Below are 17135 nucleotides of genomic sequence, written 5' to 3' on the forward strand. Positions count from 1 at the left end.
TACCCAAATCCAGCCAAAACCCCATGCGAGCAGTTCCACAGAGGTATAGATCACAGGACTGAAGCGGCCCTGGATGGATTTTTTCCGAACTTTCAATAATGGCCTATTTTTTTCACCCACTGCTCTGTTTTCGTGTTAACAATAGAGTTGAACTGATAATGAGTTCTTTGGAAACACAACCCTGTAAAAACAGGTCATTGCCAAACTGTTCATCATGATGAACCAGGAATTGGCTCAAACTCTCTCTCCCTCCCTTTTCAAACAGCTCACGTTCTTCCCGCCAGCACCCACCACCACAAACACCAGTGGTTTGTCTCCTTCGAACTGCTAGCAATTTTCTACATTGGTAAGTGTCTGGCTTCTTCTCATTAGGGCTGTTTCTGCCCAGTGTCCTTTTGAATCCTAAAGGAAAATGATGGGAAGCTTTATCAGTGACTTTTATGTGGAAGAGGCATTTAAAGAAGTCAGACACCATGGCGAGGAAGCCAGTTGTTCTTATCATGCACAAATTTTTTTTCCTACTGAGCAACATTTTTGTTTGTTCAAAGCAGGATTTGTTTGTTTGTTTACTGTAAATACCTGTCACATAGCAACAGAAATATTACTAAATAATAATACATATAATGTTAAGCTCCTGGGTCTAGAAGCTTTTAATGAAAAAAACCACGTTCCTGATAAAAAATAATAAATAATGTCACCTTTTCTTTTTACATTAAAAATATCTGTACATGATTACACCATATAACAAAGTACAATTTTATCTTCTAGGCTCAGGGTGGCATCTCTGGGCTAGATCTTCATCTAAAAAGGGTGGAGGCTTGTAGTCTTGATCCTGCATATTTCCCACTGCATGAAAATCATTTTCCCAAAGTTGCGAAGTCTGTAGCCTTGCCTATCCTTTCCATGCAAAGGTGGAAGCAGCAGCTCACAAGGAACATAGCAACATCTACATGCAGAAAGCAGCTAAGAACTGAGATCTGTGCAAACAGAGATGTGCATATGGTGATATTTGAAAGTCTTGAAACTTCTTGCCTCAACTGAAGGAGAACAGAAACAAATAGAAAAATAAAGATGGAAAATGTAAGTAGAAGTCTGTCTTCCTAACGTAGCTAGAAAAGTTTTTTAGATGGTATATTTTTCAAGATGGCACTTAGTGATCTATTACAGACTGACTCTGTTTCCTGGCCAACCTTTCTTCTTGGTAAGAATGCCCAAAGTTTGCTCAGATGAGGACAGCACTGGCAGCTTGCCTGGGGTTTGAGGGCCACATCCCGTCCATTGGCCTCTGAATGGCAGAAGATGGCCACTGTCTTTTAGCAGTTGGGCTGGATTGAAGCAGCGCTTGCAGGGCCTCCTGTTAGCGGTGAAATGTCTCTGTAGGTCCCATTCCAGCTTGTCAGGCACTATATGCACCCTATGAGTCTTTACCAATGAACTTGGCTAGGAAACAATAAAAGCATTTACAAAGAAAGCTGCGCAGGGTAGGGTGAATCAGCAGCTCATGCTGACCTTTCACCAGGAGCTATAATCAAAGTTTTCCCCTTACTCTGCTGAAGAACGCCTGGTGCTGTTTCTCTGGCAGCATCCGGTCACCGGCAGGCAGGACCTTGCGCGACAAAGCAGGCGTTTAGTCTCACATCACGTTAGGGCTTTAGCCAGAACTTGTAATCTTTAAGACCATGATATCACAGGACGGTGGCTTGTACACAGATGGCAGCTGGAAAGGAGTAACAGAAGTCCCTGCACTGGGTGGTTTGTATCTGTGATGGTTCCTTACACTGACAGAAGTCAGCTCACTCCTGGAGTAAGGCTCTGACGCAGTCGGGTAGTCCAGCTGTCCTTGCAGGTACAGGAAAGTCTCCTCAGCCCTTCTGCTCGTGTACCTTCCCAAGCCCCCATCAACCTACACACGTGCAGCTGGACATTCATATGAAGTCAGTGCAGGAGGCACCAGCACGATGCAGATGAATGAGTTTTTGTAAAGTCCTGCTGTCCATGAATCCTTTGGGTATCCTGAAAGGAATCTGTTCCTTCAGATGGGCCATTCCTCTTCCAGGACCGTGACTAGAAACAGGACTCTTGGGATTCAGGGTCATTGTGGATGGGAAGCTTCTCATGTTCCTGATGATGCCTGTTATGTAAAACAGCGTACCTGGGAGTGGAAAAACATAAAGATTTGTTAGTGCTAGTTAAAAGGACAAGCTTATGTAAAATGAGTTCTTGAAAACCCCGAAGTACATCTTCCAAATATCCAGATCTCACATTAAGCAATGTGAATCCCTACTTTGCTCCATGACAGGAAACCAAATCTTCAGTTTGATGTAGTCAAGACAATCCCTGAAAACCAAGAACCTGTTGGTTTTCATGTATCTAAAGTGCAGCTGGTAATGAGGAAACCAGACCAAAGAACTAAGAAACTGATCACCTCTGGGTGGACTAAGCTGAAGGCACTTCAGTTAATGTCTTCAATGCAAGCATTTAAAGAATCATTTGAGCCTAGCTTGGGAAGTGAGTGCTGAAACCAAGACCAACATTTCAGGGCATTTCCACTTACAAAAGAAAGTAGCTCTGTCTATTGCAAAGTTGGGGTTAATGCCAGTTCTAGTAAGTCTTATCAAACCAGTGCTGTTCAGGTTTTATGTCCTTTGGAGGTATCATGTCATGTTTATACCTTTCTGATATTCTTCTATTTGGGCTAGATATGAAAAAGCAGAATTCAGTTGTAAGGAATTCGGCATTATCTCTTACCCTGTGCCTCATCTACCAGCCCATTTCCTGCTGCCCACCTCAACATGGCTTTCTGAACAGAGCTGTTGATTTAGTTTGCTAATGACGTGCAGCTCTTTTCCCTAAGCTGTGTGCAGTGCTTAGTAGGAATAAGCAGATCTGAGGTGATAGCAAAAATGTTGGCTAACTGGAGTAAAACCGATTTAGCACATCTTTTAGAATTTCACATCTTATTATTCTTGCTTGCAAACCCCCTGAAGGGTACAGAGCAAGCCAGGCATCTTCCCTTGGCAGTCCATTCCATTTAACTAAAGCTGAACCAAACCATCCTTTGAGTAGGTCCAGAAGTAGGAAGCTGCAAAAATAACTGTAAAAACATTTTTCCCTAGTCCAAATGCATATCGGGGAAATCAGGTCTCTGTTAAGACTTCCCTCTCCCGAGTATTTAGAGATGTAGATATATTATTTCTCTTAGTAACGAACATCCAAGACATACCTGAAATATCCGCACCCCAATTAAGATTAAAAAAAGAAAAAAGCCTAAGAAAATAGAAGAATATGTCAGTTCTCCTGCTGTTAGCAGAGGGAAAAGAAGTACTATCAGCCTCAGGATTTGTTTGAATAATCGTTGGAAAAAAGGTCTGGAACTCCTCATTGTCTACATATTCAAAAACTGATACTATGACATCAATTTACTTGGCATTATTAATCTGCATGCATCTCTTTCTCCATTGAGTACACTTAGGCTCCTAATTAAGGTGCTTACAATGCCACTGAAATGTATCCTACAAAGGATGTATCCGTTAGTTCCAGTAGATCAGCCATGGACTCAAAATGAAAGCCAGGGTATAAACTGTACTGCCTGTCTGAATTTGCCCTGGTGAATATTCCCAGACGAGCTTACCCTCTAATGTACTAGGTGCTCTTTTTCAACATGGTCAGGCTTGGTTGCCTTAATAGAGGTCACTGTATGTGCAGATATATCCATCGACCATACTCCCTTAGTACTCCATCACTTTAAATAATGATCATAAATTTCAAAAAATGTGCTAGTTCTACCAACAAGATACAGACTTGATGTAAGAAACAAGAAAAGACATTTTGCGTCTAACACTGCACAGACACTCCGATTAGATGACCATGAAGCATACAAGTGATAACGTAATTTTAATTTAAATACCAAGTCAGACATGGCACGTTGCGTGAGGCAATCCACCAAAGAGACCTCCAGCATGGCGAAGTCTCTGCTACAAACGGTGATACAGAGGATGAGAGCCAGGAGACCCCTGGCTCTGTGAACAAGGCAGACACAGCTCAGAGCAACTCAGGACTTGCTCAGAAGCACAACAGACAGGCACTGAAAGCTGACTTCATACAGGATGTCCAAAGAGCCAAACCTTTCTTCTTCTTCTGCAGTAGTCAGAAAACAGTTGTGCAAGATCAGCAATTTAGCAGGTGATGCCATTTGTTACAAAGATGCGTTAAGCTAAAGAGAAGTCATTAAGGTGTCCCAGGATCTCCTGCGGCACAAAGTGTCTGTCTGAAGCCTCTGGCAGTTAGCTCAACACTTCCAGCTGTTTACCCTGTGAGGAAAGAGGACCGGTAGGAGAGGAGGAAAGAGCATCCGTACGCAGGGTGCGAGAGCTGCGCTGCAGGGGCGATGGCTTGCTCTGGTACTGGCACGTCATTCCTAAAAATCTTACCAACATCTCCAGGAAACTGTTAAAGGAGTCCTCCGCTGGCGGGCTCTTGTGTTACCAGGATTGTTTTCACATACTGTAGTTTTGCCCTTCAAATGGAAGTTCAAAGCTACCTGCCAGTTACAGGGCACCAATTTAGCGTCGGACAAAAGACAGGATTGTAACAGCCCTGCGCTTTTTCACACCACCGTGTCTTAACTGATCTGCTCTCTGAAAATACAATTAATTTTTCAGGCATCAGTATCAATGGGAAGTGAGGGAAAGCTTGCCCCCTTTCAGAGGGAAAGCACAGCTGCACCTGAAACTCTTTTGCCTCCCCTCTGGGAAGGCAGAACCCAATGTGCCTCAGCTCTCACCAGCTGAGAGGCCAAGCGCCGCGGGATTTATCTTACCGACTGCAAGAAGAAAACCACGCTCGGACCCTGCATGTGTGGGCTGAATGTTTCAAGAGAAACTTATCAAGTAGGTTTGGGTAATGAATACATCTGAGGAAGCTGTAATATGTGAGCAGGAAAAAAATTAAAAAGGTTTAAAGGCATTAAATAAATTATCTGCAGCAAATTAGTTGCTCAGTTTTCCTGCCTATAATGAGTTCCTTCGATGGGATTTGTATACGCTGGCATGTTACGCTACCAAGCTCAATTACAAATAGCATCCCAGGCTGCCTCTGCCCTCTGCATCCTTCTCCTCCCAGAACCGGGGGCGAGTGTTACTGTCATTTCACCTGACAGCTTTACTCAGATCATAAACACCACCACCCAGTAATAAAGCCCGATAATGAAAAGGCATTACCACCTATAAGGGGACCCTGCTGCAGGCTGTTCACATACTTGCCAAATGGTACTTTAATTGTGATGATGACCAATTTGGAGATAATTGCTTCTGCATCTCCTGCTGTTTCTGACAGTCCAATGGACTCTTTAATTAACTGGTTGGGTTAGCTCTCAGCACAGCAGAGGGGAGCTGTGTGGTTTTACCCTCCATAGGCCCACGACCAGAACAGAACAAGGAGCTCCACCATTATTCTGGGAACTCGGCAAGAGCCGGGGAGAAAACACTAAGGGGATGCAGTGGCTGTTTGTAATCTTCCCACGTTCATTCCCTGCAGAACTATCCCCCACACTAACCTGTACAATTTATTAAGGAAGCAAAGCCAAAAAATTGCTGGTCTTTGGCTTCCCCAACCGTAATGAAAAACAGTCACCATTTTCATGGAGCCTGCTTAGCCCTCTCCTGATGAGCAAACCCCTGGCATCCAGCTCTGTCCCCTGGGATCGTGCCTGTCTTGCTGAAAAGCAGAAAGCAGTGCAACTTTGGGGCAGGGCTCCTGGCTCCAAACGCAAAAGCTAACTGCATCCATTTCCTCGGCAGAGCCTGACCCAGGAGGAGGGGAGGCAATATCCCGACGGTGTGTGTGCCACCGCTCCGTCAGAGCTCGCAGCCACCCGTCCAGTTTCCAGAAGGAAGCCTCTGTCTGGAGACGGTGCCTGGGGCCCTTCGGACAGCAAGGAATGGACAGGAATTGGAAGGTATCTGCTCTTTCCCAAAAATGCCTCCTACCAACCCTTCATGCCTGCAGCACCTGTGTAAAGCTGCCTACGCTGGTCACACGTACCCACGGCTCCTCTGCAGAAGCGCCTGGGACGCCCAGCTTGCAGCTCTGCAGCTGTGTCACCCGTGAATTACTCCCCTGGTTTTTAACCGCAGCCCTTGCTCTGAAGGCCCGTGTCCATCCTTCTTCCCTAAGCTCCCTGCAGCCTCGAGGTCATCAGCGTGCAGGCAGGTAAGGGGCAAGGGGCCCCTCGCAGGGGCAGGGTTGGACCGGGTTAGCAGGTGGTGCTCATCCGTAACAGAGAGCAGAGAGCCCCTTCCCCGCCACAGCTGAATCGCCTGCGGCTAACGGGCTTCTGTGGCAGCGTCTCCAAAGCCTCTGAACAAACACTTGGCCCAGTGTTCCCTCAGCAGCCTCTGTCCCTTTAACCCTGGCAGGAGAAATAATTTTACTTAGAAGATCATAATAATAACAACAGGAAAAAAAAAAAGAATAAAATAAATGCCCACAGCCGCCCAAGCGTGGCAAAGCTTTCAGCTGGGCTGAAGGCAGATGAATGGAGAACCCACAGCCATCCTACACCCGCGGTGGGTGCGCAGCTGCCTTTGCTCTCTGTTTAGTAATCCGTTCCAAATACGCCTGCTCGCATTATTAATTGCTTCCATTTTTGAACTGGCAGGAGGTGGTTCCTGTTGTCCTGGCATTCACTGGAGACTGAGGTGAGGTTTTCAGCTGTCCCTGGACTGGGTGGGGAAGGGCGCACTTTTTTGTGTGGGGTACCGGGAGCTGTTAACTCCCTGCTCCCCGGGACTTTTGCCACCTAAATCCACTCCCCCTCTGCCTGGAAAATGAAGGACACATTGTCACCAGGTAGAGAAGAGATTTTGTGCACACATTCAGATACCGAGAGGTCAATGTTGCTGCAGGAGTAGGTGGATGGCTGCATTTATGGTATATACGTCTGCTACTGGCACTGCCGGGATGGCTCGGGTCTCAGCTGGGTACAGAAGTGGCCACAAAGTCTGGGGAAGTTTAGACACGAACTATACAAAAAACTGGTAAGCCCCAAGTTTCATTGTATTTGCAAATCTTTTTGATAACTATCCAGAATAGTTACTGCTGGAGTTTCTAAATACCCCCTGGTAATGCAAGAATAAAAGATAAAAACCTTGTATCAAATTCTTTGAAATAAGTGCCGTTCTTAGCTGTTCACATTAAATTGTTTGATACTGGCCCCACACACAATTCAGGAAAATTACCCCTACCTGAAACAAAACTGTGGTCCTCGGACATCCCTGTGCTGGGACTGGGGGTTTGGTGCAGTGGTTCATTAATGCCTCCCTACTGGACTGATGGAGGGAACTCGGCAGAGTCAGGCAAGGAGCAAGTTTTAACTGTGACATTCTTAAAAATTTGAAATAATAAGAAAAGAAATAAATCTGCAAGTTTTGTGGCACTGAAAGTTTTCCTGAGTTTGTGCCAGTTTCTATGAATTTGTTTTTTTAAGAAAAAATTAAAAAGCAATAATTCTGTAAAAATGACATGAAATTTTTCATTTAAAGGCATTGCAATTTGTTGTTGTTTTTGGGAAATGTACTTCATTACTATTTTTATTTTAACTTTTTTTTTTTGGTCAACTGTTTGCATTCCAAATGAAAGATTTCAAATTAAACCAAACATTAAATTTCAACAAAACCAAAACTCTGGAAAGTCTAAATCTATTCCTGTTTTCCTGACAGTAGCAGACTGCAGTCTAAACTAAAGCAGAAATCTGTTCTGCTGAGCTCTGGCAAGCTCCTGTTGAAGACAATGCATGCCCTGAAAAAATGTACAGACTAATTTAGTTTACAACTAGGAGATTTAATAGGTTGGAGTGGATGTTTAAGGGGGGTCAGAGCACCTGAGAAACATGCAATTATAAAGACTGACTTGCTAGGTCAAAAATAATGAGTTTCAAGCTAAAATCAGAGTGGTCTAGAAAATGCTTTTCCCATTCTCCAAAAGCTTTCACAGTTTCAAATATTTTCCCCATTTCTGATCTGGAGCAAGTCTGCAACTTCTCATGAGACAGAAAAGAAAAAAAAAAAAAAAGAAAAGAAGAGCGGACTCCAATTCATGTTCAAGGCCTTTTTCTGCCTTTTATCAAGGTGACTGATCTAACCACTGTGATACTGGCAATTCTGTATGTGTGAGCACTCATCTGCCTCTTTCATTTTCTCCTTTTTCCAGTTGTTGATTGCCAACACTCCAAATGAAACGTTTCAAAATACATTTCTTCTTTCATATGCAACTAGAAACTCCCTCCAGGACCCCAGAAAACTTCTCAGTAACAGCTTTTGTACAGCCAATTTCCATCTTTGAAGGTTGTGACAATGGTTGCAGAGGCAACCCAGAAAACACGAATATTTCTGGTTATTCTTAGTGAACACCATCAACTTTTCCACTGCTCTCCCATTCCTCCTACCTTTGGTTCTGGTCCCAGTGGGCTCAGACAGGTAGACAGGAGTCCTGCACCTTTGCATCTCATTCTCCACTATTTCCTCTGAGTTTTGCCTGCAAAATTCTGATGACCCCATGGTTGTGCCGCAGCTGAGGGGTACAAGTGATGCCAATCGCTTTGGTGCAGAAGAGCAAAGCTTTCAGCTATAGGAGAGCTGTAAACCGTTTCTGAGCAGCCCACCGGCAGCACAGCCTCAGACTGCCCACTGAGCGAGGAAGATCTGCCCCAAGTGGCATCCTGAGGTAGCCTGGGTAGGACATACACACAAGGAGGTGTGAGGGCCAGGAATCAGAACCTGGGTAATGGCCAGAACTGGAGGAATAGAGACTCCTTCAATCTCAACAAAGAAGCCTTGACACTGTGCCTCTGCTTTCATCTGTGTTTGGACCAGATCCTGAAGTCTTGATGTGAAAATAGTGGGGCAGGAGATCTCAGAAATGAAATACTGCAAAAGAGTTGAAGTGCAAAGAATTGTCTCCAGATCCATCACACGCCTTGCAAGGTGATGAAGCTGGTAAAATGAGGCTGGAACAATAAGATTTCCAAGAAGGAAGGCAAATAGGTGACGATCGCTCCCAGTTACATCACGAAACCTCTTGTTATTTGCAGAAGCACCCAGTAAACACTTGTTGGGACTAGAGAAAGACAAGATGTTACTATGTAAGATGTGATAAACTCTGAAGATTTATGCTTTGCTTGAGCAGAGAGCCCCATTTTTAATAATGGAATCTACCATTGTTGAACTCAACTACCTAAGACGGTAGACCATAGAAAGAGTTTGCGCATAGGTAGAAGCTGGCTGGAGCCACGTTTTAAGTGGAACTGAGCTTCCAAATTGAATAAAGAACTGAAACTTTTCTTAGATTTGAAAATTGTGGTGGTCCACAATTTATTTTTCTCTGCATTTTTCTTTCTCTCACAGCTGCAAAACTCTTCAGTGGTTTCCCATCTGGAATATATGCAGCACCACTATTATAGCTTCACACTCAATATAGTGTCCGTTTCTCAAAGCTCCATTTCTTTCAGGTGGATTTACAGAGAAAGAATAAATAACCCTCTTCAATATCAAATTGGGATTACAGTTAACAATCACTTGGCAGGCCAGACTAGGTTATTTTAACGAACACATCATTCTGAAATAAGCCTTCTACCATCTGTTCAGTCCCATAATTATAAATGCAAACAACATAATTCATAAATGCACTATAAAAGAGAGGGAAAGAGAGAACAGCTTAAGATGACTGTTTGTTAGTTATTCCAGACAGTAACGCATCTGCTTACTTTATTCCTGTTTCAGGAGCAGGTAGAAAACAGCCTTTTAATTCTGTATTTTATGGCAGTCACTAACCCACAGTAAATGATTGCCTGTAGATGATAGAGATGTCGTTAAGTGCAGTATGGTTTCTGCTTGGCATCATTATTTAGCCATGTCTGCAATGGAAGCACCCAAGAAAGATCACACAGACCATCCTGAATCCCAGTGGGCCAGGAATAAACTTTGAGCATGTTTTTCAGAACAGCAGGAAAGAGCTGGTGGCGTTGGAGTGCCCTCAAGGGTGAAGATGACAATGCTATTGTCTCCCTGAAAAGATGCTTTTTTGACATTTTGGAAAACTGGGAAATCTTGGGAAACGGTCAGAAAGTTGAGAAGAGTGTACACATAAAATCCAAGAATTTCTGGAATTTGCTATTTTAATCTGTGACATTTTTCATTTTGAAAGCGGCAAAAAACATTTTTTTAATCTGAAATACACAAAATGTCAAAATGAAATGCGAACAAAGTATGTTGTTTCATTCCCATTTTCTGTTGAAAAAAAAAATGAATACACATAATCCAAATTAAGTGTATTTTCATGAAACATTTCATTTCAATACAGCCGCATATTTAATTTCCAAAAGGCCAGTGCAGAATTGTCCCTCTCTCACAATTACCAGGTTCATAGACTCCACAAAATGAAGGGCTTTCTAGTAACTCCGTAATCTCTGGGCTGAATGACTCACGCTCCCAGCCACTAAAGTGAACTTCCACATTTGGCCATCAGTAGAAAATCATTGTAGCAGAATAAGAAGAATATCCCCTACCTACTCAACATGATTCCTGGGGCAAAATGGAGCCAGAAATTACAAGCTTGTTCTGTCTTTTTGTTGCTATGTATCAACATTGCAGAACAATGTAAATCGATTTCATATTCAATGCTGCAAAACTAGCAATATATCTAATATTTCTAGGATTAATAGATCCTGTTGTTTCTCTGTGGGTTTTTCATTTCTTCCTGTTTCTGAGATGAGCAAGATACTTGCAAGATTTCCTAGCAGTGAGGTTTAAGCTTATTGTGTATCGTCCTTGTGCTGCATCCGACTGACCTGCAACCCAGAGGAGACCAGCGCGTTACCAAAGGTGAGTTACTGGAGGGAGGTCTTTCATGCACCTGCACGTGACTGCCTGTGATCTGCTTTGTCCAACAGAAGCCAATTCAGAGAGAATTCCTCTTCTAAAGGTATGGGAAACCAATGAATGTAAAAAGAGTGCATGAACTCAGAAAACACAATGAGAACTGCTCCCCAAGTACCAGATGCATTCCTGTAACTCTGTGGAGATACACTTAATGTTTGTCTCTCGTGCGCTTTCAAGCGCAGGGCTCCCACCCAAGCGGGCTGGAGGAAGCTGGATTTCAAACCAGACGAACCCAGGCATGGGGATGGGGAAGCCGTCATTATGGCTGGCTGCTGCTTCTGCTTGGGAGCTGGGTTAGTCTGGATGGCAGACGGGCGTCTCCATCCCCTCCTCCTGTGACTATTTCTCTTCATTGCAAGCTGACAGCCTGCAGAGCCCATAAAGACACGGTATGATTAGCTGAGTAGAGGGGCTGGGGCAGATGATTTGCTAAATCGCCTTTTGGAGCTCTGGTGGAGAAACGGCTGGCCAGACACGGCCAGTATCTCTCTGTCCCTTTGCAGCCAGCACCAGGAAAGCACAGTGATGTGGCAAAGAAAATGAAACCCATCCTCTGCAACGAGCCTTACAGCAGGGACCTTCCTTTGCCTTCAGTGTCTTTTATTCCAATCTTGGGGAGGGATCATCATTTATCTGTGCGTAAAACCCACCTAGTCCGTGGACCTGATGTCTCAAGCAGCACCAGCACCAAAGAGAAAATATTCCTAAATTCTTAAAATGTCCTAGCCAAATTTGAAGTCTGTCTTAGTCTTACGATTTTTTTTTTTTTAAATAAAGAGGAGCAAATTCAGTGGACCATTCTTCCTTAGAGACGATGCAATCCTTTGGGAAAACATGGGTAAAATCCACAGAAATGTCATCAAAAGTTCAATTTTCCCATTGCAGCTGAATGGTGAAAATCCAGATATCAGGAAAACATTTGGATTGCTAAATTATTTATATGGATATGATAGCAATGTTGATTTTAGTGTCTTTTGTAGTCAAATGTAAATACAAATTTGTCTCTATCTCATGACAAGTGTTTATTTTTTTCCACTCTTGAGCAGTTATGCTGAATATTTTAATTATCTTTAAATCAAATAATGCTGTTCAGACCTTGTGAGCTGGAATTAAGCACTCATCATTCTTTACTAAATTTCAGTTAGAGGTTTTAAAAACAGCTGTCTCCAGCCCACATAATCCAGCCTTCGGTACATTTTGTAAGACTTCTACATGCCTCCTCAGATTTAAAATTAGCAGACAGTTCTCCAAGTAAACAAAATCCTCGAGTGAGAGAAACATACCGCTGGAAGAAAAAAAATTACTTTCTTTGTATCTGACAAGTCACAGAAAACAAAGAAAGCATCTATCGATATGTTTGTTTCTCTCCTTTCTTCTTCCTTTGTTCCATCATTCCTGAAGGATGTTTTCCTCAGCTGAAGCTGGCCTGTTCTCTCACTCTGACGAGCCAGCTCTAATGACCGGCAGCTCCAGGAGATGTTCCCAGACCATCTCAGCCAGGCGTGGGCCAGGGCATTCCCGTACAGCACCAGGAAAGTCCCCGTAGCTACGCGAGGGGTGTCCTCTTCTGCAAAAGCGGAGGCGTGCAGGTAATGCCTGGTGGATATGTAACCGCACCGACACACAGGACTGCTGCTTTAGGCTGATGTACAATAGAAATGTTTCATATTTTCTTCTGGCAAAACAAGACCAAAATCCCTCCGGTTCATTTATGTTTATGTTGTGTTTGGGTTTACAGTAGAAGCATATCTTTTTCAAGGAGGCTGTTTAACTCCTTCTAAAAGAGCAGGCAAATAATAAACTGAAATATGATTTTGAAATAAAATGTCAAAACACTTCAGCATCTTGTTTCCTTTTTGTTTTCTCCTGATGAAAACATTTGCTGAATTTGACCCAATCAGCTTGTTTCCCTGGAGCTGCAAGTGCTCATTACGTCTTCCTTTTTTTATTCTTTTTATTGCCAGGCTCTATTAATGAATGTGGTCTAAGAAAAATTATAAGAACCCATTGAAGCTACTTTAACTTCAACAGCTAATCCCAGCCCACTCTGCTCAGAAGACCCTTGTTCCATGCCTGGAGGAGGATCACACTGGTCTCTCTGGCAGAGTGCTGAACACAGCCCTTCCCCTGGCACGGGAGGTAGATTGGATAGAGACTGATAAATGAAGATAACTAATTAGGAGCCTGGCCTGAGTCAGCCAAGGCATTTCACATAGATCAGCCAAGAAGCAAAGAGTCAAATTCAATAAAAAACAGGGCTGAAGGAACACATTTTTGTATGTCATTATCTCTGGGTACTGGCTAAAACGTTTTGCATGATGTTATGAAGTCTCACTGTTGTCTTGAATAATAACCTCTTAAGATGATAATTACATTCTTGATAGACATCAAAAGGTAAAAACAGGAACATGACTACAGATAATTAATGCTAAGCAAATAGACAAATGCTAAACAAGTGCTAATAAGAACAAAGATCAGCTACGTTCTTCAATGAGCTATTTTAAGAAATTGTTGACGGAAGATTACCAGGGACTCAGGACACCTCAGGACTGCAGAGGTGGCTTTTCCAACAATTCCTGTTCGATTGTGGGCAAACCATGCCACTTCTCTGAGCCTTCTTTCATTGTGGATAAAATAGAGGCAAGAATACTTCCTTTGTATGCCTTGTCTTTAGATTTGAGCCTCTTTGGAACAAACATTGTGTCATTTCAGATACGAATAGTGTCTGGTACAACTAAATCATAGTTTGGTTCAGGGCTGTGGTGCTTCAACAGCAGCAATTAATCACTTACTTAAAAATAGTTTGTTTCAATTTTAAAATGTCAGAAATGCTTTCCAGGACAGAACAACCTACAGCTGTAGGAAAGGCGTTTTATTTATTGAAGAACTTCTTTCCTCCACTAAATCCTTCGCACCCTCAGAGGCTGGGAATATCCTGCCTCTGGGTCACTGACTGTAACGATGCCCTCAGGCCGGCGAAATAGAAACAGGGAGATGGCTGAGTTTGGTTTGGACCTCCTGTTTCTCGTTGCACAGTCACAATAATGAGATTCCACTTTTCCTCTGGTTCTTTTAGGAAAGCTTACGAAAAGGCTGAAGCCTCCCCGCGCTGCAGCGGTCACGCTGCAGCTCTGCGGCGCTGGGTCGTGCTGCTGAGCTGGCTCGGACGGGACGCTGCCCTCGCGCAGAGCAGCACCCGCCGGCAGCCGTCTTCTCTTCTGCTGACCGTGTAATACTGCTGGCCTGTTTTAAACTTCAGCATCTCAGTTTTACCTGACATAATTTCAGGCAAGGGAACGGCTGAGCCTGGCCAGGCACCGTGCCTGTTGGCCCTCACCCACGTGAAACAGGTTTATTTTCCATTGCCTCCACTGGAGATTGCCCTGAATGTCCATCTGATGTTTTTGTCACTGTTGGCCAGTTATTAATTGGAACATGGATGTTGCTAAGATATGCCTGAGATTTTTAATAACTTTTTAAGTAAGAACAGCAAACAATCTCTGAGTGGGGCCTGGAAGAGGGGAGAAATACAGTACGTGATCCCTTGAGCATATACGTTTGTGACTGTGTTTGAGCTTGTGTATCTTTTTGTCTGCCCATTTCCTAGCTCTTGTCTTATGAAACCAAACCTTCAGTAGCAAGCAGCTGAACAGGTCACCACTGAGAAAGTTCATACTTTGGGAGATGGTTACCAGATCTCCTCCACGAGCCAGAATCACTGAGCTGCTGACGGCTCGGTGGCTTTTCGGACATGAGCCAACAGGGCTCAGCTGGACCTTAAATAAACCGAATAACCACATAGCCAAACCACGCCATCACTGTTGTCAAAGTTGTTCTCTGCTGTCAGCCTGACCCAAGCAACAATGCTCAGCTGAGAATGAAGTTCCTCTTTCCCGGGGAGCTGATCAACTCTCGTTGCTGTTGCCCCTGTGCTCCCGTTCATGCTCAAGCAGGTGCCTGTGCCTTCCAGAGCTGTCAAAGGTGGCAGCCTTCGAACAGCAAAACTCACTTTAAAAATAATCAGCCTTGTTATACCATTAGCAGTTTGATCCTGTCAGAACAATAGCTGCCACGCTTCTCCAGCACATCCCAAACGCATCTCACTCGCCCCTCGCTAGAAAGATTAGCAGTTTGTACCTCACCTCTTCCTGGGAGCAAGGATGAGAATCACAGGCACCCCTACGCAGAAAAACACCCGACTCGGGGTGTGCGAGGGGTGCCGCCTCTCTGCTCCCCACCGCCCCGTTCATGGAGACCTGCTGGGGCGCTGGCACCCCCAGCTCTCTCCCCCACAGCTCCGGGTGCTGAGCCACGCTGTGGATCTCAAACAGAAAGATGACGGTAGCTAATGCCCCTCCTGGCCCTGCCGGGGGGGTTAAGACCCCCTCACCTTGATTGCTGAACTTGACTACTGCAAAATATCAGCATATGGTGCAATAGTTTAAAAATAAGCCTGCTTTGCTTTTTGTTTAGAGCTGCTGAGACAAGGTCTGGAGAAGCAGCCTTGGATCTCATGTCAGAGTGAACCAGGGGATGAAGAAGGATCACCAGGAAGGTCCCCAGGCACCTTGGGCTGAAAGGTACTTTTCCCTCGTTCTAACAAGTCCAGTGGCGGCATAAGAGATGTGACAGAGATTACCAGCTACCCCATGCCATCTCTGCTGATACAGGGCTGTACCACTTGCCATTACTTTATCCAGCTCAATTTTGGTTATCCAGAGGGTGTTTCTACAGTGGTTCCCCCAAGAGATTACTTCATGTGCTAATAGATGTCATCATTGACTGGCTTTGCTGACAGTCATCTTAATTATGCTTGTCCTATCTCCCAGCTGGGAGTTTTCTCTTTTCCCAGCTTCCTTATGCTTCCGTCTTTCAGCTGCTTGACCTGGATGATGTTTATAAGTTTCCCTATTTTCCACTGCAGGACGTTCTGCTCAACTTTAGCAAAAGGCCTTGGACTTTGGATATTATGATATTATAAATGTGACAATGACTCGTGATGAAAAACGTGGGATCACACAGCAACCAAGATGATGGAGTCAGTCCAGAGATGTTGACTTCTTCCATCACAGATTTGCAACTTGTTAATGTTATAATAGTTCATGTTTCCACATAAGAAACAGGAACTCGGGCACCAAAGGACAGAAACTAAGCTAACTTTAAAATCAATGAAGGAGCTATTTGTTTTCAGTGATTTAAATCCATTTGCTAATTATAAACACCAGGGTAAACAAGGAAGCAAATGAGTGAGGCCACTCAATGCCATGCTGCAGAAGACAGGCACTTTCCCCTTTTTCTCACATTAACTCTGTATTTCCGTTTCTCTCTCATTAATGTTAAGTTTGGCACTACCTTATATGCTCTAATTACCTGCAGATTTTGGCCTACAGTTCATTTTTGCACCATAATTAATGCAACATTCATAAAAGGCCCAAATCTGATAATTAGGAGAGTACTTGGAAGTGCTCGCTTATGTTAGAAATACATAGCACCATGTTAAGAGCTGTTTATAACTACCCACAGATAGGATAGCTCATAATAGGCTTCTGTTTTTTAAGTAAGGTGTTTCAATAACTGACGTACAAGCAGGATCAATTAAGAATATTCAAATGGAAGATAATGAATGTTTTTTTATAAATGGAGATCTCGCAACTGGCATAATTAGATCTTTCATCTGCTAGGGAAAAAACACAAGCCATTCGTCAAAGCTGTGGAATGAAATAATGAAAAAAAAACACTTGGAGCTGTTTCCTTGTGGAATGGAGACACCACGATTTCCAAATGTATTGCAGCCCAGCAGCCATGAGCCCCAAGACTGACTTTTTTTTGTCAGGATTCAAACATCTGCCACAGTGTTAGAATTGCAGCTATCTGGGAAATGGGTGGCTTTTCTGCAGTGAAATATCCAGGGAAAAATGGCAATTGCCGTTTGTTGAAATCTTCTAGCAAAAGATTCTTCATCATTTTGTGTGTCTACTTTGTGTGTGCAACAGCAGAACTTTTTTGTGTCAAAACAAGACTTTCTATAAAGAATTATGTGTTTTATAACAAAAGTCTAGCATATGCACATTGTTAATGTCAGTCACCAGTTTAAGTTCCTTTCTGAATAGCAAACTATCACAAACTCCCTCACAGCATCTGGGGCTCACGCATGTTCCCTCCTACTCTACAGCCTGCCGGTAAGTTTTCTGGTCACCAGGG

General features: G+C 43.7%; 1 protein-coding gene and 1 long non-coding RNA gene across 2 annotated transcripts in view; one reads left to right on the forward strand and one right to left on the reverse strand.

The window, feature by feature from the left end:
• Nucleotides 1-2008: 2008 nt before the first annotated feature.
• HTR4 (5-hydroxytryptamine receptor 4) overlaps nucleotides 2009-17135 on the reverse strand; it is a 97659-nt gene continuing 82532 nt past the window's right edge. The window contains exon 6 of the mRNA XM_075164176.1: nucleotides 2009-2152. Within this exon, the coding sequence (XP_075020277.1) occupies nucleotides 2065-2152 (88 nt within the window). The 3' untranslated portion in view covers nucleotides 2009-2064. The remainder of the gene's footprint in view (nucleotides 2153-17135) is intronic.
• On the forward strand, nucleotides 2141-9399 carry LOC142088651 (uncharacterized). Its single transcript, XR_012675895.1, has 3 exons — nucleotides 2141-6698; nucleotides 6906-7037; nucleotides 8209-9399. It is a non-coding gene; the product is annotated as an uncharacterized LOC142088651 (long non-coding RNA).

Source organism: Calonectris borealis, chromosome 15 (assembly GCF_964195595.1).
Source record: "Calonectris borealis chromosome 15, bCalBor7.hap1.2, whole genome shotgun sequence".
NCBI classification, from domain to species: domain Eukaryota; kingdom Metazoa; phylum Chordata; class Aves; order Procellariiformes; family Procellariidae; genus Calonectris; species Calonectris borealis.